The sequence below is a fragment of the Ictalurus furcatus genome, chromosome 23 (assembly GCF_023375685.1).
Source record: "Ictalurus furcatus strain D&B chromosome 23, Billie_1.0, whole genome shotgun sequence".
Classification (NCBI taxonomy): domain Eukaryota; kingdom Metazoa; phylum Chordata; class Actinopteri; order Siluriformes; family Ictaluridae; genus Ictalurus; species Ictalurus furcatus.
In genome coordinates, this window is record NC_071277.1 from 19,478,592 (window position 1) to 19,501,674 (window position 23,083).

A 23,083-nucleotide genomic window follows, 5' to 3' on the forward strand; every position below is an offset into this window, starting at 1 on the left:
AAGGGTTATGCTGAACATGATGCTACCGCCAGCATGCTTCACAAGGAGTTCATTTCAGTTCCACGTTCTAACGCACAAAAGTCCAAAGGGGTTGAATACTCATGCAAGGCACTGTATACTGCATACTACTGTACTCTACTAGTAGTATATACTATTAAGTATTATACACACACTTAAGTAGCTTTGTATGAAATACTCAGGATAAAGGAATGCTGTGCTTCTATTCCCTAATCGGAGTACCGAGTGCCGAGGCTGTGACGTGTGCCGATTATGGAAAGGAAAGTAGAACATTTCATATTCAGTGACACAGAGCAAATATTTCTAAACGCTTGGTCCTGTGAGAAGATTCCATCCCACGTGCATAGTTTAATTGTCCTACCTAAAGCTCAGCGAGGCTTGTGCCCCAGTGAGCCGCTACTCTTGGGCAGTTTGGCACTAGAACTCGAGGAGGAGCGACCGAACAGGAACGTGTGTTTGGGTCCGTCGCTGTAGCCGGAGCGTCCCGAGACGCGGCTCGGGCTCGCCTGGTGAGAGCTCCTGGATGAGGATGAGGAAGAGGAGGAGGAGGATGAAGAAGAGGAGGAGGAAGAGGAGGAAGAGGAAAAGAGGAACGTGCCGTTGTTGGCGTTCTGGTTGAGGTTGGAGCCGAGGCGGCGGTGTTCCTGTCTCTTGCGGTTTTGAGGACGGCCCGTGGAGGCTTGGGCCAAACGTTCTCGCAGGTTCTCCACCTCGCAAGCCAGTTGTTCCACCGGGTGCCTCGTGTTCGACGCCATCGGGTACGTGAAAGCCTGAAAACGTGCAAGGTATTTCGCAGAACCGTCACAAACCAAACATAAAACTAATGAAAACGTGTGTCCATCACATTTAATTATTCTAAATTTTCATTCCTATTTTTTACCGTTTGTGTTACATTTTATTCGGAATAGTTTGCTCTTTCACGGAAGGGATTCGCTTTTTTGCGAGCTGAACCCTTTTAAACTGGCGAAATGATTTCTCCTTAAGCAGATAACAACTTGAATTAGTTCATTACAGCTTAGACGTCATAACAAAGCCGCACTTTACTTGATTGCTGTATTTAAATTGAGCATAAAGCGAGTACCTGCGCATGCAGCGCCCCTCTCAGGTAGCAGTTCCTCCAGACGTGCACGCAGGGCCCGAGGAGCAGGGGCAGCAGGGGCCCGTGGGGTTCGTGGAGGCTGGAGGGTAACGGTTCGGCTCTGATCAGGCGCTCGAGAGCAGGCAGGCCCTCGCAGGATGGAGCCCTGTTGTGGCTCTTTTTGTAGGAACCCGAACCTCCTCCACTTCTCCACGGCAGCAGGTTGGAAGGACAGGAAAAGACGCCACGCGAGAGCAGGAACACTGAGCCTACAGCGCTGTCACTCTGAGCAGGGAGAGAGAGCGAGTGAGCGAGAGAGAGAGAGGCATTGAGAGGCTACTTTACACTCTATAAACTAGGAAATGAGGTGCTCTAATCAGGCTGAGAATTTAATTAGGAGAGGGAATTGAATTTGGCACAGCTGGTTTTTTTTTTTTAAAAGCTGGCCTGGTTTGAAAAGAGCACCTTTGCCCAACTAGGACAGTTTAAAAATTTAATTAGCGTCCAATGACTCAACAAAAGCAATAATGACCCAGATCGCCTCCACATACCCCGCCCCCATATGCCATTCCACTGGCTCACCTGTATCCTCACCCACATGCCCCTCTACGTACCCCTCCACATGTCCACCTGTATCCTCACCCACACGCCCCTCTACAGGTCCACCTGTATCCTCACCCACATGCCCCCCAATATAGCCTACCTCATCCTCACCCACATGCCCTCCCATATACTCACCCACTCGGGCTCCAGGGTGGTGTTGAGGTTGCCGTTGAGCACAGGTGCAGGGGAAGCGGGTCGGCACACGGGCTGGGTGAACAGGGCCCGTCTCTGGCTGCTGTATTGCAGGGCCCAGTCCCACACGGGGGGGTACGGAGGGTCCACCGGCTCCTCGACCGAGCCTCTGGGTAACTCTCTCAGCCCGTTTACTGGAGTGTAGCTCGGGGACAAGTGCTGCGAAAAAATGTGTTTCCAGCAAAATCAGCTAAAAAAAAACCCAAACAAACATTCAAATCGAGCATCAAATATAAAGAGACAGGTATAAGTGTACACTGTACATTTGTTCATTAAAGGGGCCGTTTGTCATTTTTAGCTCCTTCTGCCGAGTGCGTGGTGAACTGCGACTACAGTGACAAGCCTTTCCCTTTCAACCCCCCTACAAGTCCCTGTGAATGAGCCGTTACTATAGAAACGAAACAAGCACGTCGTACAGTGCAGCTTCACTACTGTCCGAGCTGCTGTTGGAGAAAATTGATCAACACCCTCTGACCAATCAGAATCCAGTATTCAACAGTGCTGTGATGTATAAAAATATTTAATAAATAAATCCCGGGTGTAGGTGACCTGGTTCAGTGTGTGTGTGTGTGTGTGTGTGTGTATACCTGTGATCGGCGACATCGCTCTCTCTGACAGTTGGCCAGGAAGGTGCTGAACAGAGGCAGCTGCACGCTGTCATGGAGGGCCAGCAGGTAGGCTTCAGTCAGCTGGAAACGGGCTGGAAACTGAGCCCACAGCTGCCACACACAGTCCAGGAAGAGCAGGAAGACCGGAGCCTGAAAACATCGAACACACCACACCAAACACACATCACATGTCACGCTCCTTTATTTTAATTTTCAGACCTCAATTCAAACCACATGGGCTGATATTTCTGGAGTTAACGGCTTCCTCACCTCCTCCTTGTCGCTGTCTCGGTGGTAGTTGATGCGGCTTAAGAACCGGTGCCCCGCCATCACCCACTCCTTCTGCACGAGGCTCTGAAAGCCTGCGACGGTGCGGAAGTGCGGGTCACACATCACCTGCACCAGACTGGACACCACGCAGTTCATGTCCCGGTCCTCCGGCTCTGCAGGGACACGACACCGGTTAGCACAACGTTAAAGACCCAGAGGAAAGAAATGTTAGAGAATTACAAACATCACTGCGATCGAGCGGGATGAGAACCACGCCCTCACTTGCTTCTATACACTCCAACGTCCTCCAAAACACATCCCTTAACGATTACAGGCAAGGTTATATTTCTAATCAATCATTCATGAAGCATCACACACACTGGGCCTCATTTATCAAGCTGGACACGAACGGATTTAGTCGTAAATAGTTCGCACAGGCGTTTATAAAAGAAACGTGGTATTCATGAAAATCCCGTCGAAGATCGCGCCCTCTTGTGGTTGCACTGGGCACTACACCGGTATTGCACTACACCGAAATGAATGAACTCATTTAACAAATATACCCTACATGGTTTCTGCCTGTTTTAAATTAGCACCGTTCCGCATAAAGATGTCACACCTAAGACGTGGAACATGACTCGGGCTTTCGCACGTACAGCTCATCGTCAACCTACAGGTTCGCTAAAAAAAATTTTTAAAAAATCACCTTCATTCATCTCAAATCATCGGGGTATTTTTAGCCGAGTTGAGTCACTCAGAGCGGACGTGATGAGGCGGCGTATAAACTTAAGACACCTCTGCTAATGTTTGAATAAAAAACACTGACGATGAAGACGTACCTTGTAGAACGACAGTTAATTGGCCTCTCTGGAGCAAGCAGGACACTTCTGCGGCTTTTCGTAGACAGCACCTAACACACACACACACACACACACAAATACGTTTAACTAGTACACTCTCTAAGGGTTCTAGTTTGGAAAAACACAAAACTGTTAAAGCACAACCCAAGAACCCTTAAAAGGTTCTGCATTTTAAAGCAAAGACTTCCTGTACTTATAAGGGAATTGTGGGAGGAGCTACATAGGAGCTTGGTTCGTGACGTCACTAAATAAACTCCTCGGAACGTTCATCCCCGAGATTACAGGATGACGTGTTTCCCCGTACGTTCGAAGCCGCAGAACTTCGGTGCTAAACTAGCCGTCGAACGACATGGCTAACGAACGTAACTGTGGTCGTCATGGTGACATCGTACTGTATAATGACCGGTCTGGCTGCTAGCGATATGTGAGAAAATGGCTACGTAAATCTCTAAACTGATTCCGTTAAAACCTGCCCATTTCAACCTGTGACTAACGTGAGCTAGTTTACTAGCCGGCTAACTCGTGTACGCTAACGTTAGCTACATTACACTACTACAAACAACGTGCATCGTGAACTGGTCAAATAAACTCGTATAAAAACTAACACATCGTGAGAAATTAAATAATAATAATAATAATAATAATAATAATTTAAAAAAAAAACCTATAACATAGCAACAAAGACAACTAGGAAAGGCATGAAGACATGGAGGTGGTGCTTAATTTGCATATTCATGCATATTCATAGATCCTGGGTGTAGAAATGTTTATAGGCTATTCTATTAGGCGTATTTTATTAGACGTTCCTGTCAAATATATTAAAAGAGAAGCCGGTCAGATCGCTTAGCTTACCGAGCGAATGTTTAATATCGTATCATCAGTGAGCACATTGAAGGTAATTAGTTTTACACGAGCGGTTTGTGGAAAACGGTTCCATCAGGGGCCACCAGGCTTTTCATTCCTTAATTCGGTTAGCGACTAGAGCCAGTAAACGAGAGGCCGGAATTAATTACAGGGAAGCCATTTCATTCTGGAAAGCATCGCTGTAAACTCGGACGGTTTGGTTTTCACAGCGCAGACGTTTAGGGGAGTCGGAGGTTAGTGACGAGCCACGGCGGTACGCTAAAACGCTCTCGTACCTGGTGAAATCCAGCCAGCGAGTCCCCTCCAGAGTGGAAAGCCACTTATCGTCCGGCACGGACACGGAGGATGAAATATCTGTAGGAAGAGATATAAAGTCAACAAAGTGGCGTCGCGTTAGCGAGACTCTTCCTATAACGGCAGCTCCGACTGACGGACAGCAGTGCAGCCGCAAATCGCAGGTTTATATCGTAATAATTCAAACTGATCGTTTCTACGGTGACGACTCGTTCACAGGGACGATGTATCGTTCTGATCTGAATCTGAAAGCCCTAAGAGCCGTGTATCTGTATACATCCGGATCATTCTTTCTTTACATATATCTTTATCACGCATACCGTGTGATGTCTTCTAACATGTGTACCCTGCTCCAACGCTGGAATTTATTTAAATTTACACCCCCGATCTGTTTTAGTGCGTCTTTTGCGCACCTCCGAGGCACAGGGAGCGCAGTCGTGCGTGCGCGAGCTGCACGTCCGCCGGCGAAGGCATTTCGTCCCCGAGGTCCACCACCACACACTGCGTCTGGCCACCGAACAGGATCAGCTCCAGGTTCCTGCTCAGGACAGCACGGTTAGAAAACTCATGACACAAAATACAGCGGGTTCGCTACACTATTAACGCACCAGTGTGTGACTGTCGCGTTTTCCAAACAGATATTTAACGACATCGGTATTATTACCGGGAGAACGTTCACTTTTTTAAGCGTTGGCTCCGACGTCTGGTATAAAACCTGGCATTATACGGTCCTATCAGCCAATATGAACGCTCAACGTCGTTCTATTAACACGCCCTATTAACACACTGAGAGAAAAGAGTTGAGTCGACGCCTCAGTGTGGCGAACCAGGGAATAAACTCAAACTGTAGGTGTTCTGTACGGGTCTGTATGAGGTACGAGTGTATGATAAAGGACAGGTCGACTGTGCTCGCCGTTCGCGTGATATCAGATCAGTATGGAATAAAACGCCACGCTGTTATAGTCAAATAATCAGTGACGAGGTGTTGTGATGACGCGGACTTCCTGTTTTCCGTTACCGAGAGACCAAAAAGCCTGCACTGTCCTGTAGATGTCGAAAAAACCTGAAGTTACAGCTTGACTGTTGCAAAGTGCTGACACTGGAGACTTCCATAAATAAATAAACGTCTCATTACACACACACACACACACACACACACACACACACACACTGTTTCCAAGCATCCGATAAAGTAACAAAACAAAAGCGTATTAAAATGAATACATTAATATAAACCTGTCATTTATAGCAGCACTACAGTCGGAAAAAAAACAATTAACACCTTCTGACCAATCAGAATCGAGAATTCAACAGCTGTGGTGTAGCATGAAATTTGACTGAGATTAGCTAGCGTGTGGTTGCGGAGGAACACGTGTGTTTTCACGTACGACTAGATAGTTGTTTTAAAGTAGATTGAGACAGCGAAATAGTTTACATTTTAGATCGTTTAAAAGATGTAAAGGTTTCAACTGTAAGTGTGAGTCCTGCTAGCTTGAAGAATGTATCTACAGCCAGACAAAACATTATAACACTAAGGTCACGGTGTGTATGGGTGAGGGGGTGGGGGTGAGGGGGTGGGTTTACAAACCGGATATCGTCCTTCTCGTGATAGATGTTGTTCTGAAAGCTGGCCATGCGGAGCAGGTCACTGCTGCACGGATGCCGCCAACACCAGCGCTACAGACAGCGAATCAGATCAGATCAGATCAGATCAGACACCACACTGACGTAAAAATCCCGCACACGTCCTGAAGGTCTGTTTTATACTCACTGGGATGCGACCCTCGTTAAAATGGGCGAATGTTTTCTTCAGCTCGGTGTCGAGGACCTTCTGAGGAACCACGTTAAACCTGGACAGGCTGGAGAACAGACAGAAAATGTCTACTGCAGGAGGGAGGGGGGAAAAAAACAAACCCCCAAGAAAACCAAGCCAAACATTCCACACGCACTGTATCGTGGGTAACCTGAAACATCTGAAAATCTGTTCTCCAAAATCAAGAAGGAATTTTGTATAAATATATACACACACACACACACACACACACACACACACACCAGAATAAAAAGAAAAGAAAAAAACTAAACCATGAAATCATCAGACACAATTGAATTAAACAGTGATTAATCAGCGAGCGGTTTAATGTATAAATGTTATGTGATGTGACTTTCATATTATATATTTATTTATATATACATGCACTAATGTTCAAAATACATTTTAAATCAGATGTTAAAGAAGCACAGCTATACTATCTAATTAATGTAAAAGTAATTAATTAATAATTACTGATTGACACACTGATGTCTAAAGTGTCCATTTGGACAATGCACTGCAAGTCTGTAAATGTGCTATTGTTAAACGTTAAATTGTCTTAATCCTACAAGTACTTACAGTTTTGTGCTTAATTGTAAATGAAGATCAGTTAAATGATCAGTTATGGAAAGTTCTAGAGCACTAAAATGTGCAGTTTGTAACGTTTACCATTTAAAACTGTTAGTCCAGCTTTGATAAATCACATAACGTATATTATTACACCCAAGCAAAATCTCCATTATTAAACGCAGCACTGTTTCTTTATTTCAAGCTTCTGACCCTTAAGTTAGCTCCGCCCACCAAAGCTGAAAGTTTTGTAGAAAGTGCGTGTTTGTTTTGAAGGAAAGCTGGTCACCCGTTATACTGTAATACTGTAATTCACCTCACAGGCAGCAGAGGGCGCTAAAACATACACACCACCTCTTGAAACAAATCAGTGACTTATTAATCATATCATATCATATCATATCATATATATCTCATGTATACTGGCATTCTTCTTGGCTCGCTGAAGATGCGGTTGTGTGTTACCTGGTGGACATTTCGAAGCGGTCGTTGACGCCGCTGACCCTCCATCCGGTGGCTCCGGTCCTCTCCAGCTCCTGCTCCCAGTCCGCTGCGCTCTCGTACCAGTTCATGCTCGGGTCACGCCTCCGGTTGCTCAGGAACTGTTTCATTTCTGCAAATCGAGATGTAGAGAGAGAGAGACTGAGCGTGAAGTCTATTAGATGGTGCGGTGACGATATGGAGGCACTAGTGCGATGAACTCAAACACACACACACACACACGGCTTGAGAGGGTTGAGTAAAGGCCAGGAGGTCGTGTTACTCTGCATTATTCAGCCGGTTGACGGCCGCTCAGAGGAGAGGAGAGCTGCTCGGCTCACGTATCTGCGTATGATTTTATTTGAATATCAGATGTTAGGGTTCAGATGATAACGAGGGCAATCAGTGCGCACTCAGGAAGCGCAGCTGCTCCGACTGGCGCGCGGCTCGAACATCCTGTTCTGATTGCTTCAGGAGAGGTTGTGTAAACAGCAGGGATGCGGGACGAACGTTAATCCTGAGAGCAGACTTTCACTCACCGATGCTTCCCAAAGCCGCGTTCTGGAAGGACAGGATGGCGCCGGGTTTCAGCGGCTGGTACGTCTTTGCGATGGTGTACGTGATCTACAGTGGAATAAATTCACATCAAGCATTACCGAATTAACTCTCAACACCGTTAGAACCTCATCCATCATGCATTAAAGGCCATTTAATAATAAAGACATAATAATAATAATTATAATAAATTCTGGCATGAAATATATGTACGAAATGGACATTCCTCGACGTGGCGAACCGTACGGAGGCTTTTCTTAATAATTTATCATCGACACATCCGAAAGAACGCTCGACCTTCCGGATGGTTCTGTCTTGTTTCTACAGACCCTCCAACTATACATCATTTGTATGAAAAGCTCAACAGCTACACGTTAGCTAGCTCAGCTCAGCGGCCGTATTCCCTTGTTGCCTAGCGATAGCGTGTGGTGACTTTGACCACTTAAACGGCAAGAACACCGTGCGTTCGCCCGCTCGCGCACCTCCACGGCCTGAGCGTCAGGAGTGAGCCGGTCAAACAGGAAGCAGAGGACGCGCAGGTCTCTGCAGTACAGCACCAGCTCCTCGGGAGTGAACTTCAGAGAGGAGTTAGGGGTCACCAGTTTGGTTCGGGACGGTCCCACTGAAACAGAGAACACGCCGGAACGTCAACAAAAAGGAAAAGAAAGATGTGACCGACTCGGACTCGAAGCTGTTTGAAGTCTGACTGGCTTACCGGCCACGACCTTCTCGATGGAGGCCAGAGCGACGTCATGGTCTCCGAGGAGCACAGGATCGGCATTGTCCTAAACAGAAAGACAAAGCAGATAAAGAGCTGGCGGTATGCAAAACAGATAGAAATTCATCTGTGGAGCGTTATCTGAGCCGGATACTTCATCGGAGATGTGAAATGAGGAAAACAGAAACGCAGAGGGGTTTAGGAAGACTGATGATTCATTCATTTCGCCTATCCATGACCTACTTTATTGCGAGCAGAGGCTGGTTAGCATAACGCATGCTAGTCACGCGACCTGATCGGCACTTAGCCAAATGAAGTGTTTTTTTGTTGTATTTTTTAAAATGTATTAATTTTTTTATATAAAAGCGACTCACGTCTGGTCTCGGGCTGTCCTGAGGCACAAAGGCCACGCGGAAATGGGTGCAGAACAGCGTGCCCGACAGCCAGCCTCCTCCTTCTTTAGGCGAGAGCTTCTTCCTCACCAGAACGGCTCTCTGGAGGACGCACTCTCCTAAAACAGGCACATACAGTAAATCAACACCTCTATCCTGATCTGCTGGGTCTCTTCCGGGATGACTCCGCCCCCCCCACCCGCAGGGCACAGGAACTGTCTGATGAGGATGAAAATGATGTTAATCACGTGGCGTGGCGTGTCATGACGTGACGTGTTCGACAGCGTTCTCTACAGTCATGACCGTTAACAGGTCACATGACCTGTACTAGAAACGCAACGATTTAACTAAAAACCCTGCAGGCGTCACGTTGTTTAAATCACTGTTATCTATCTATTTGATTCATTTGCGTTTATTTGTGTTTTGGTGAGACTGGAAGGTGCGAACGCTTCCTGGAGTGTCTTAATCTAGGAAAATAAAACCTCTCGGATGGGAAGAAAATCCCACAGGTATCCCAGCTCCACATGCAAAGCTGAAGCTCAACAGCCGATCCCATTAATGCTACAATCAGTGTGTTTATACCCCTCCCCCCCGGGGCTGCTCCGGCACTTCCTGTACCAACTCGCCATCTCGGACGCTTTCATCTACGACCTCATGGGGAAACGGCTGGAGAAAACAGAAAGCTGCTCTTCCCAGTTGGACAAAACACACACACACACACACACACACACACACACACACACACACACACACACAAGAAAGTTCATTCCCTCTGAACAAATCCCTCACGTATTCCTATTACGTATGATCTCAATGACGTTCCCAACACATTTCCCTCAAATCCGGGAAGTCGATCTTAACCTGGAACCTTCCTAGCATTGCTTTTTATTGCAATATTAATCCCTGTAATCATATATATATATATATATATATATATATATATATATATATATATATATATATATAAATAAATACTTTGCTACATCAAATATCAAAAACAGTCCTTAACTGCCACCGATTTCTTCGGGAGGTAAAAACAAAACAAACACACATACCAAAAAAAAACCACTCGATGTAATTTCGATGTGATTTTTGAATTCATTTAGAACTAGCCATAACTTTGAAACCACGGACAGGTGACGTGAATAACACCGATTTATCTTGTTATAACAGCAGCTGTCTGCCATCATTATACAGTACGAGAGCGGCCTCTAGAGGCGAAATTAAAACTACAAATTTTGTCGCGTTATTTGAAGTGTTTTTTGGATTCATTTTGGACGTCTCGGGTTTTTATTTGTTATTCGGCGTGTTACTTTCTGGTTCAGTTTGGATGTACGTCTTATTTACTTTAATATTTATTAATAGTCTATATATATATATATATATATATATATATATATATATATATATATATATATATATATATAAATATTTATTTCATTTTAAAAAGTGCAGTACATTTTCATGGTAGTCAGTACTGTTTATTATAATATTTTCTGTTTACTGTATATTGTAATAAAGTTCAACAATATTTTACTTTGAGCGTTATGTTTTCATACAGTATTTTTTAAAAAAAAAAAAACTATTTAAAAAAACGAATCGGTTGATTAATCGGTTATTGGCCGGTACTGCCAAACTTAGTTATCGGTATCAGTAAAATGGGTCGACCTCTATCTAGACTGCACGTGAAATAGTTGGAAATCTGGTTACGACTAAAACGTGGAAAAATCTTCAAAGCCTCTGTTGGTCGTATAGCAACGATACGGCCGTAAGATCAAAAAGTCCGCATCGTATATAAAACAGAAACAAGAGCGAAATAAACAACGGCGTAGTCCAGACAGAGACGGCTGTAATCACGACTCGACCTCAGAAGCAAAACGTAGCCATGCGTGTCTGGCTTGGCCCCGACTGCACATGTGGTAAACTCTGAGCTCGCTTCCTTAAAGGGAAATACACCCCCCTAAATGTTTTCCTACTCGCGTTAATTGGATCCTGTTGCTATGATGAATGAAAGACTTTTATTTATTTATTTATTTATTTAACCAGAAGCTTTACGAAAGCCCCAAAGCAGTCCTGCTTCTGACCCTAAACTTGCGCACCATCTGGTTGGCGAGTGTGAATAAGATCCGCTCTTTCATTCCCAAAACCAGGCCGGAGGTGTTCGGAAAATATTCAGCGGTACAAAGAGCTGTCGAGGTCAAAAAAAGAATGTATTCGATGAAATTTTCCTTTAAGCTCATGCCTGTTCGGAAGCTCAGACATTCCTCGGGCATCCTGGGACGCAGATGCGAGGCGGGCCGGAGGAAATGAGGAACACCGAGGGAGGAATCCGCACACGCTGGCTAGGACGAAATGAACTAATTAAACTATGGATGCATCTGTACAGATGCTTTCACTCGTGCTCGTAGAAAGAAAATAAATAAATGTATACCAATATCCGATACGAGCTGATACCATGCGATGTAAGCTTATGCGTACGGTGACCTCGCGGCGACCTGGACGTACTTCACGATAAACGATGCCAATCAAAGCAGACCGCAAACCGTGCTCTGTGAAAATATCAAGAGGAGGATCTACAGAGTCTTCCTACGGTACAAGCAACCTAATAAAACATCTTTACGGTTTTTAAACGCCGTTTAACAGCGCGTGAGGAGAGCGTTATTAGTGGGCGTGGTCATTAAATCTGAGAAACGGTCGCCCGAGAGAGCGGTTCACTTCAGCGAGCACGGCGCTAAATAAGGCGATACGATGCCGAATAGCGATCGAGTAGAAGAATAGAAAATAATAGTGAACGAATAGCGACTCGTTTCAGGATCAACAGCTTGTGTTCGGTCAGACGTGTTTGGTTTAGACGTACTTTATGTCCGGAAGGTTTGTGTAAACAGAGGTCAAGTTCCTACTCGATGCGTTTGGGAAACGAGCCTCGGCGTCTGCTTTGCGAAGTTTCCAGATAAATCAGACGATCTGGTGATGAAGGCTGTTACAAAGTGCAGGAGATATCCAGAGGAAAAGTCAAACGTGCCTTGATGACCGTCCAAGTAAGGGGCAGTGCGTGTCATCTTGTAGACGGATCAGATGACTGTACACAGGCTGCGGCCTCTGCTACGTGAGCTGGCTTCTGTCGGGTGTTTGTTTGAGAGTATTGAGTATTGAGTAAATCCTCCAGACCCTTCGTGATCCATTAACCTCCAACGGCCGATTGGGTTTCTGCCCTTTTGTGTTACATGAGATAAGGACAAACTCGGGCGGACTATTACATGCTGTAATGTCTGAGCAATAGGAGCGCTATCGCTTAGCCACTTTCACTAGCTACTGTGTGTGTGTGTGTGTGTGTGTACCTCTACTTCTAACAGAAATAAGGTAAATCCAAAAAGGTACAGCCAATGATATCAATTTTGTTTTTAAAAAATTTGTTTGTGTGTGTTCATTTTGAGACAGGTAAGGAGACAGGTAAGAAAGCAGGTAAGAAGGCCCCACCCACTCTGAGAATGAACAGTTAAAGGCCACACCTTCTTCCCTAGGTGTGACCGGTAAAAAGCCACACTAGGACTGACAAGTAAAAAGCCACACCTCCCTCACTAGGAGTGACAGGTCAAAAGCCACACCTCCTTCTCTATTGTGACAAGTAAAAGGCCACACCTCCTTCACAAGGAATGACAGGTAAAAGGCCACACCTACTTCACTGAAATTGACATTTACTTTACACCACACCTACTACAAGACTGGGGGTTAAAAGGCCACACCTCCATCACTGAGTGACATTTACAGAGCTCACACCTCCTTCACTAGGACTGACAGGCAGACATGACTGACATGACATAAACTTAAGTCTCATGAGATAAATGTAAGTCACTCTGGATAAGGGCATCTGCCAAATACCATGAATGCAAAAAGCCACGCCTCCATCCCTGAGACTGACATTTACGAAAACCACGCCTCTTTCACTTGCATTCATCAAATATGGACGCACCATTATGTCCTAAAACTTCATACCATCCATGCTCATAAATCCCTGCAATTAAAGATTTACTGAACTGAAGGAATGTTTGTGTGTGTGTGTGTGTGCGTGTGTGTGTGCGTATGTGTGTGTGTGTGTGTGTGTGGATAGTGAATTATTGGCAGTGTAGAACTCTCCGAACATGTCCTGAAGGTTAAAGATTAGCTCAGCAGGGTCGAGACTGTGGCCTGTGTTCCTTTTTAAAGCTCCTGTTCTAGCAAGTGCTCTCACACACTCTCACACACTCTCACACACTCTCACACACTCTCACTCAAAATGTGTGTGAATTCTACTGTTGAATTAAAGTCATTCCTTAAATATTTACGGTAACAAAAGGAAAATATCTTCCTATCTTATGAGAGGGTTTTTCGAGGATTGTGTTTTCTTATGCATTATATTTCCACGGTTACATGTCTTTGTTTCACCTACCATCACCAAGGGTGCCAATAATTTCCCCCTAAAAACAACCACACACAAACCCCCCCCCCCCCCCACTTAACCCCATCCTGTTTAATTCCCATTAAATTAAACACGGACATGTGAAAGGGGCGTGGCAGTGAGGGGATGGATCGGGTCTCACCTGGTAAACAGCACAGACCGAACATGTCTCTGCCTCGAGCATGAAGACCGCTCTGGTTCCTTATCCTGTCCTGTAGAAGCAGCACAGACACACAATCAGCCAGAGATTCTCTCTCTCACACACACACACACACACACACACACACACACACACTCAACACACTAAATACAAACCTAATATTAATCCTTTCAGAAATTCGTTCTAATATCCCTATGCAGTAAAGTCAGACTTTCTCTAAAGATCACATATATTAAAAAGTAAACGTGGAGGAAAGCCACGAGCAGAAAAGGATCAAACTGAAATGAAAATAAAAAAGTTTTTGTAAACAAAAATTCAGACGACAATTTTCTTATAAATTTGTTTGACTGTTTTTTTATTTATGTAGAAATACATAGAGCGAAGATATTGGAGACGGTGATACCGAGTGAAGTAGGACAGACATCAGCAGAGGTCGAGAGAGAATAATCGACGCTGAATCAAAGTAATTCGGAGGCGATTTACATCGTATACTTTCCTAAACGATTTATTATTTTAAAGCTTTCGACTGCATGAAAAAGGTTCAACAGAAACCAGACGGCAGCGTGATTTAATCGTTCCTCCAGCCTCGGTGCGGAGAGAAAGTCATCCAAATCGTCACCACCCCACCGCAACACCCCCCCGCCCGCCCCCCCGCCCCCCCCGCCTCATTACTTCATGTTTCCATAAAGTTTCAGGTTCGGCTTCTGTCTCCTGCTCTCTCTTCTGGCAGACTCTCTTCTGGCAGGTCGACGCCGAGTTACGACAAAGTTCCACAGAAGCCGCTGAACCGGGCGAACATGTGGCTCCAGTTAGCGGTTAAAAAGCCCGCTGCCCCCTGCCCCGGAGGATTCCGACAACACAAAAACAACAAAGCTCGGCAGAAAGAACAAAAAAAAAACCCCAGACACGAGCTCTTCTTTCTCAATCCGACAGAAACGGAAGCCTGCGTGTCTGACGTTTCAAAGCCCACCTTTCATAAGAGAGGCGATTCTCTTCGAGAAGCTCTTCCTCCTCCTCGTCCTGTCCTTCCTCGTCTCCCTCTCACACTGAGAACTAGAACAATACGAGCTTCATACGGCGCGATGACGACGGACTCCATCTTTCGCCGTTCAAAGCGGCACTGCGACATCCTGCCACACGAACAGGCGCCGAGATTCTTCCTCTCAAACAAAACCTGTACTGAGGAGCGGACGTCTGTGTGTGTGTGTGTGTGTGTGTGTGTGTGTGTGTGAGATCGAGTACATGATCCATCACGATATACAACATTTACACCACATCGCCGTGTGGAATTCTTGAATCTGATTGGTCGGAAGGAGTTGATTAATATTAATGTATTCGGCGAGGCTTCTGGCCGAGGAGACATTCCGGAAGGAGTCTCCAGTGTTAGTACGATGTATCGTTCTGTAAATAAATGAAAACGTGGACATTCTGTGGTATAAAAGGAAAATAATCCACTTGCCAGTTGTTGATTATTTTCCTACACCAGCATGCCATGGAGCTTTCAGTTCTGGGCGAGCTCGGTCACACGACCGCCGCTTTGCCTCCGTCTCTGCCTCTGGAGTAATAATCGTTCCCACTGCTCACAGCTTTCCAGCTCCCATGGAAAGAGAATGCCTTCCTTACCTCCTCCTCCTCCTCCTCCTCCTCCTCCATGAAAAACAGAGCGAGCGGAACGCAGCAGGTCGACGTGTATAAAGCTCACACTGTTAACTTTATTACTCTCGACTAAAGAAGCACAATACGCCTCTGTTTCGGGGATCGATCTTCAGCGACGTGAGACCGTAAAGAGCCAGCGCAGGCCGCGTTACACACCGCAGGGAGCTTTGTTGCGCTTTATGTCCTTTACAAAGAGACAGAGGTGTGACCTGAAAGAGGATATCTAAAATTATTTACACCGCTGCCACAAAAATACCCCTTCCTTTATGGCTCGTCCATTTTGCTTCCATTTCAACCACACGACAAAATAAAACCCATCACAAACTGTTCTCATTCTCATGAGACACGATACTCGGTGTCTTTAACCCTTTACTCCAATAATATAAAGCTACTATTTTACTATGCGACTGTAAAAAGCGGGATTTAACTTTAACATGGCATTAAAAAATAGAAATAACTTACCATCCATCCACGTACTTTTTACAACTGTAATTCCTTTCTAGAAGATATAACTTGTACACGCTTACTCTCCACCAGAGGTGGTTCTGGAGCACACAGAGAGGTAGCCGTGTGGAAAAGTCCCTCATGTCCACGGTTAAATATGGAGGTGGATCTTTAATGTTTTGGGGCTGTTTTTCTGACAGAGGACCTGGACATTTTGTTAGGATACATGGCATCATGGACTCGATCGAATATCAACAGATATTAAATGAAAACCTGACTGCCTCTGCCAGAAAGATTCAAATGGGCCGTGGTTGGATCTTCCAGCAGGACGATGATCCAAAACATCATCACAATCAACACAAAAATGGTTTACTGACCACAAAATCAAGGTCCTGCCATGACCCTCCCAGTCCCCTGACCTGAACCCCATAGAAAACCTGTGGGGTGAACTGAAGAGGAGAGTCCACCAGCGTGGACCTCCAAATGTGAATATTTAATCAGACACTAACTTTTTCCATTTCGATTACATCAACAAGCGGAAGCTAGAAAGCGGACAAAATCAATCCGATCCAAATCATTCGCATGAATTCTAGACTTTTCACACCACAAGGGGGCGCCCTGCGACTACCTGATTCACAAACTTCTCCGCCAAATATCTGTAAAGCGTGCATTTTCGTATATCTATGCATTTTAACACGTACGGCGGTGTCGACAGGGATGCGTTCGCCTCAAACATCGTTTGACCTTGCTGTGACCTTGACCCCGCTTGGATCGATTCCACAACCGAATCCGTTCCTCTCTCGGTTACGATGGGAATTTCCGTATAAATCCTACAAAAATGTTCAACCGATCATTCTTAAGATATCGCGCTTACGGGAATCTCGGACGGACCGAGACGTTCCAAAAATGTAACGTCTCATTATGTTTTAAAAATTATGGCGCCCCCTGGTGTTCTGGAGGCCCTAATGAGCCACTGATAACAAGAAACGGGCCATAAACGAGCGAGTAGCAACGTAGAAAGGATTCGTCGATGGGAAGAAAGAATGTGTTTTGACTCGAGGCGAGCGTTGAGCTGACGTGAACTGCTGACTGATTAAACAGCTGCTTAACTCCCCCCGGTGTGACTTTACACTTTGTGCTGTTTAAGCGTCGCAGGGTTTATCTGGGATTATTCACTCACTCACTCGGCTGTTCTCTCGTCTGTCGTGCCTGGCAGCCGTACGAGAGGAAAGTTCCAGGGCCGTAAAACCCATAAACAGTACCAGAAGCCTTTAAAAGAGGTAATTTGGAAGGCGTGGCGAGGTGCGTCACGCTTATGCTTCCAAGCGGGATCATTTCCACGGCGCACCTGCATCAAAAGTACTTTAACGCTGCCGTCTAAATATTTAGAATGTGGGCCGAGCTTCGCGAAGATCTAAACAGACGCTAAAAGAATTTGCACCCTTAGACGTGTTAGCAGTCATGAGGACAAATCCATCACACGCTCACGCATTCCAATCCCTATTCGACTTTTACTTTCCACAATTCGGAAGGATCATCATTTTTGTTTTGTTTTGTTTAAAAAGAATCACTGTGGAGAAAGGTAAAAGAATGCTTGCATGTGAGAAGTTGTTGCCCACAGGGAGAGGGTGTGTGTGTGTGTGTGGGTGTGTGTGTGTGTGTGTGTGTATATCCTTCCCATATTTATACCAGTAGCTTTTTTCAGCCTTGATCTCCAGCCACAGGAAAACAAAGCTGAACCAAAATGAGCCGCTGTCTATCGTGTTGTTCTCAAACACGAACCTCGGTCAACAATCGCAAGAAACGGCATGACAAGCCAAGGATTTAAGAACTAGCCCTGACTTTACTGAGCAGATTGTCGAATCCGAGAGTTGGCTTGCTCAAAGGGACTCAGCATTCTCTGGCAGAACAACCTTCTGGTCAACAGCACGCCATCTTGTCGGCATTCCTCTGCACGGTGATGTCGTGTACGTTCCAGTCAATATATCAGGAAACATTGGATCTCAAAAGCCTTCCACAAGCCAGTCATTAAGGAGATTGGAAACGTCGAGGCCAAAAAGTAAGACGTTTTGTGGACGATCTCATCGGGAGAGCTCGAGGTCAAATCCTGACAATGCCACAGCCATCCATGACTGGGAGACCAAGAGAGTAAAAACGGTCTATGATCTCCGATTGGGAGGGGCGTTCTTGGTCTTTCCTCGGTCAATCACGGAGACAGTGGTACGTCGTGGCCGCAATGTCAACTCACGTATGAGGAAAACGACAGACAGCGCTTTCCTCAGAACGTGCTCAAAAAGATGTAGTTGGCTTCACGTGTCTTAGTGGAAGCACGTGTTGACGCTCCCTGGTTGGTAGCTGTCGTACGATAGAGGAGAGCTGGCTGGTGGCTGGGAACTGGCAAAAGAATCTACCAAATTGGGAAGGAAAATGGAGAAAGGTTGCGTAGCTGCATGCTGAATGAGTTATGACTAGTCAGAAGCGAGCCAGCCAGGAGGGAGGCAAAACAGAGCGATAAACCTAGCGATCGACAAAACGTGCTAATCGTGTCCTCTTCCAAAATAAGTGAACGTGTTAAAGCAGAGTTGTTGATGTTTATTACCGACTAAACACTAGGATGTGTGCCATGACCTGTTAAAACAACTAAAACAGCTTCAGTACAACCCCCCGAGTGTGAAAGCCTTTCCAGATATTAATCAGTGGAGGTTTCGGTTTCTATTCTCAGCCTACCGAAGAAAGACTGACAGACCACAGGAACTTTTTCAACTCTGCCGAGAGCTCTACGTGCAAGCCGCTGAGACCACAGGCGATAAAATCATCAAAAATACCTGCAGCAGCCTTCGACAAGTGCCTTTACTCAACCGTCACGTCGACGCAAACTTCACCACAAACGTGTGATTTCCACGAGCAAATACGTCCGTGCTGAACGGAACCACTCGCAAAGAAAATCCATCAAATCAGCCGTTTGAATTCGCTCGACACGTAAGAATAAGAAACCGTGCGTGGTGAAGAAGTGGAGTTCCTGAAACTGATTACTTTCCTACAAGAGCGAGTTTTTTTCCCTCTTATACCACAACAATCGCAATGATTCTATTTATGAAAGAATGATGCGTCGGAATTTTTATCCATTTACGATTAGACGGAACGTCGCGTTCACGTCGTCGCTTACGTTACAGCAGCTATAAACAGTCGTTCCCGCTCTCTCTCTCAACGTTAATAAGACAAATAAGCGCAGCTTGTCATGTTACCGAGAAACCGCAAAGAAGCGTAAACTTCCTGTCCTTAAGAAGTCGGGTATGTTACAGCTTTTCCTCCGATACTGGAGACTCCTTCCATAAACGCTAAATAAACATCTCCTTACAGAAGAAGAAAGAGTCGCTGTGTGTACACACGTCGTTGTGTTTATTTTTTTAAAGTCAGTGACAACTGAAATGTACTCGTTAATAATCAAGCCTGCGCTGCGGTGACGCCAAATTCCTATTTTTGGGGTTTCTAAAAGCAGAACACGAAACTGTGCACACGCTGACTTTTACACCCTAGAAACGGACGGACGAGCGGTTCGGGCTGGCAGGATACAGCAGCGGAAGAACAGGAAAACAATTCAGTCCTTTATGACCTCCATTTATTGTCTCTCCTGCAAAATGCCCCACACACACACACACACACACACACACACACACACACACACGTGTGCAGGGAATCCTTTTCAACTTCCATATGCATAGTCGTGGTGAAACAAACACATCCTATGCTCTGTTTTTTTCCCTGCAGTTGCCATGGAAACAGCCAGATGTTGAGACCATCATGGTCATGCATGCGAGCATCGAGCAGGGAGGGTGAGGGGTTTTTCCCCAAAATAACCAAAGACAGAGAGAGAGAGAGGGAGAGAGAGAGAGAGAGAGAGAGAAAGAAAGAGAGAGAGAGGGAGAGAGATAGAGAGAGAGAGGGAGAAAGAAAGAGAGCGAGAGAGGGAGAGAGATAGAGAGAGAAAGAAAGAGAGAGAGAGAGAGGGAGAGAGAGAGAGAGAGAAAGAAAGAGAGAGAGAGAGAGGGAGAGAGAGAGAGAAAGAAAGAAAGAAAGAAAGAGAGAGAAAGAAAGAAAGAGAGAGAAAGAAAGAAAAAGAAAGAGAGAGAGAGAAAGAAAGAGAGAGAGAAAGAAAGAGAGAGAGAAAGAAAGAAAGAGAGAGAAAGAAAGAAAGAGAGAGAGAAAGAAAGAGAGAGAGAAAGAAAGAGAGAGAGAAAGAAAGAAAAAGAAAGAGAGAGAAAGAAAGAAAGAGAGAGAGAAAGAAAGAGAGAGAAAGAAAGAAAAAGAAAGAGAGAGAAAGAAAGAAAGAGAGAGAGGGAGAGAGAGAGAGAGAGACTGAACCCTAAAAACGGAAAAAAGCTTACAGTAGATTTTAGATTTCTCTATGGCAACACTGGTGGGGTGGGTGGGGTGGGGGGGGGGTGAGGTTTTCTCAATTCAATGCGTTCTGGAAGGAGTCTCCAGTGTCAGCGCTTTCGCCTTGCAAATCCAAACAACTGCCTGAAATGACTCCTCGGATCAATGCCAGTTAATTCGTTGACTGTCTCACGTCAAAAACGGAAGAACCACGGCTTCATCTGATACGCAAATGAAGCAACATAGAGACAGTGTGAAGAAAAATAAAAGTCAGAAGGAAGCAGCAGAGATCTCTAATCGGAGAACGACACTAGGACGAAAACACGCCGATTATTACGATATTAATGTTCAGCTTTAGGAGCGATACGTACATACACACACGCAGCTACGATATTCATCACCGGAACTAAAAACAACAAAACACCGCACAGGCCACGCCCACAATCGACACGCTACAGGAGCGCCTAGGTACAACCGCGCGCGATTTCTCTTAACGTGTCGAATAAAATCCGTTTTCTACGCAGTACTCGTGTCCTAGATCCACCGGCAGGAATTCAGGTTAACCCCAACGCACACTCGGACCGAAGATTACAGGGTCTAAATAAAGCGCTCGTTCAGCGGTCCCGGACGTGGCAGGGACATCATCCTAACCGTGGACGTTTGAGCCGTCTAATTACTGTTACTGCGAAATAAAAATAACAGCGTGACACAATAAAGCTCTGAAAGACTGAGCGCACGTCGTTAAAGGAAGTCGAATAAAAGAAAAAAAGAAAAAGACATTCATGCAGGTTAGAAACGGGTGGGTTTTCTGTGTCTTATCAACCACACCGAGCTCCTGGGGACTCCGTTACAGCTTCGGGGAGGAATTCAATCCGGAAAGAAATTCAGGAACAATCTAATTTTGAAATAATAATAATAATAATAATAATAATAATAAGCAGCTGTTAATTTCCCGATCTAGCTAACGCATTTTTGTACTTTTATCCCAAACTTTTTAACTACTCCAAGCATACATTTGTCTATATTTTTAGGTTATATTTATTTATTTCTTTTCCGTTTTGTTTACCTATAATCATAAATGGGGAAAAAAAAACCCTTTGTAAAATTTGCCGCCGTTCTGCACAACGAGGACTCGCTGTTATTTAAACTCAGAACTGAGCTCGATGATTTCCGCTGCATGTAAATGTTAACTTTTTTTTTTTTTTTTTTAATTGGACTTTTAATCATAATGAGACGTGTTGACGTTAACCGCGGCCGATTTAGTGCGTGTGTGTGTGTGGGGTTCTTTTCTGTTTTGGACAAACAGTTGTGTAAAGTGTTAGTCTGAAGTTTATATTTGTAACACTCAGTTTGTGGATTTTATTTTAAATAAACAAAACAAAACAAAAAAAAGGCACCGAAAGTTTGCCCCGCCCCCATCCGATTAATCGAAAATAATAATAATAATCGGCCAACTAATCGATTGTGAAAATAATGGTTAGTTGCAGCCCTATCTGAAACCGACCTGCGCTACATTAGCAACTAAAACAACTGACAGACAACGCATCGACGACTGATTACGTCTGGAGGAAAAGGAACGGTGTACAAATGTAACGTCCGCTCGAACGATATAAAACGACTCGATTTTGTTTTGGGTTTTTTTTTTGCCAAGAGTCATTTAAAAAAATCAAATAAAATAAATAAATAAATAAATAAATAAATCATAGAACCTAAATCTATTGAAACGCTCACACCATGCTTTAAAAAGAAAAGAAAAGAAAAGAAAAATCAGCGAATAATTTGACGATAACGGTTTCGGATTGATATCGCAGGAGTTCATCGCGATACCGAACGATGTATTGTCCGAGCCTCTCGGGTAGAGTGAAATAACTAAAACAGGCTACAAGCAGGCTATGAGGGGATGTTTTTATGTTCAAGTTGAACTAAAAAACCTCGTCCTGGACTTACATTTCGATTCGCTGAACGTTCTGAAAGTGGTGTAGAGTGTAAAATGTGTAAAAAATAATGAGTTTTCGCTCCATTATTCCTCTATAAAAGCAGCACTGTTCTCCAAACTTCCCACAACAACAACAACAAAAAAGAAAAAAGAAAAAGTGACTCATCTCATCTCATCAGCTCATCTCCTGAGGTCAGAGGAAACCCAGTGAAAGCTCCATACTCGTCGTTTATTAGCTTTTAACATCCATCTGTTTGCTGTATCTGGGATTTATTTGTTGTTGTTGTTGTTGTTGTTTGTAAACAAAAGGTCTTACCTTCAGGTCGGGCATCTGCCTGACTTTAAAGGTCGTCTTGGATCCAGTCAACATCTTCCCCAGGAGAAATAATCTTCAGTGTGGAGAGGTTTAACGGAGGGAACGGAACGGGTTTGTGTGTAAATGTGTCGCGCTGAGCTCCATCTCGGTGTGTTTACACACTCCTCACGGATTTTTATTATTTATTTGTTCTTCAGCGCCGTTTGCGTTTTCTCAAGAACAAAGGAAGCAAGAGCACAGCTCAGGGGTTCGAACTGAGGAGAAGATTTCCGTTCGTTCACGCCTTCGCCATCGTGAACATGACACTGGAGCTTCCCCCAGTAACCAGAACAAAAATGAGAGAGAAAGACAGAGAGAGAGACAGAGACAGAGAGAGAGAGAGAGAAAGAGGGAAAGAAAGAGAGAAAAGGGGGCTGGTGAGCCTGTCGCTCTTAAAGGGCCAGCGCG

The 23,083-nt window shown here is 44.9% G+C and overlaps 1 protein-coding gene across 3 annotated transcripts; it reads right to left on the reverse strand.

Moving 5' to 3' along the window:
* mtmr11 (myotubularin related protein 11) lies at positions 1–23,083 on the reverse strand. Of its 3 annotated transcripts, none has more exons than XM_053611158.1 (17): positions 22,637–23,083; positions 13,890–13,959; positions 9,295–9,431; positions 8,918–8,987; positions 8,685–8,824; positions 8,187–8,271; positions 7,633–7,780; positions 6,559–6,646; positions 6,376–6,464; positions 5,201–5,325; positions 4,769–4,847; positions 3,609–3,679; positions 2,770–2,942; positions 2,479–2,649; positions 1,835–2,050; positions 1,100–1,381; positions 1–788 (listed from the first exon to the last, which is right to left on the reverse strand). In XM_053611158.1, exons 1-17 carry the CDS (start codon positions 22,688–22,690, stop codon positions 387–389), a joined length of 2,400 nt encoding a protein of 799 aa, XP_053467133.1. In that variant the 5' UTR covers positions 22,691–23,083; the 3' UTR covers positions 1–386. The 3 variants fall into 3 exon arrangements, with proteins under 3 accessions (XP_053467133.1, XP_053467136.1, XP_053467135.1); XM_053611161.1 differs by lacking the exon at positions 22,637–23,083 and adding an exon at positions 14,878–17,950; XM_053611160.1 differs by lacking the exon at positions 22,637–23,083 and adding an exon at positions 14,580–14,860.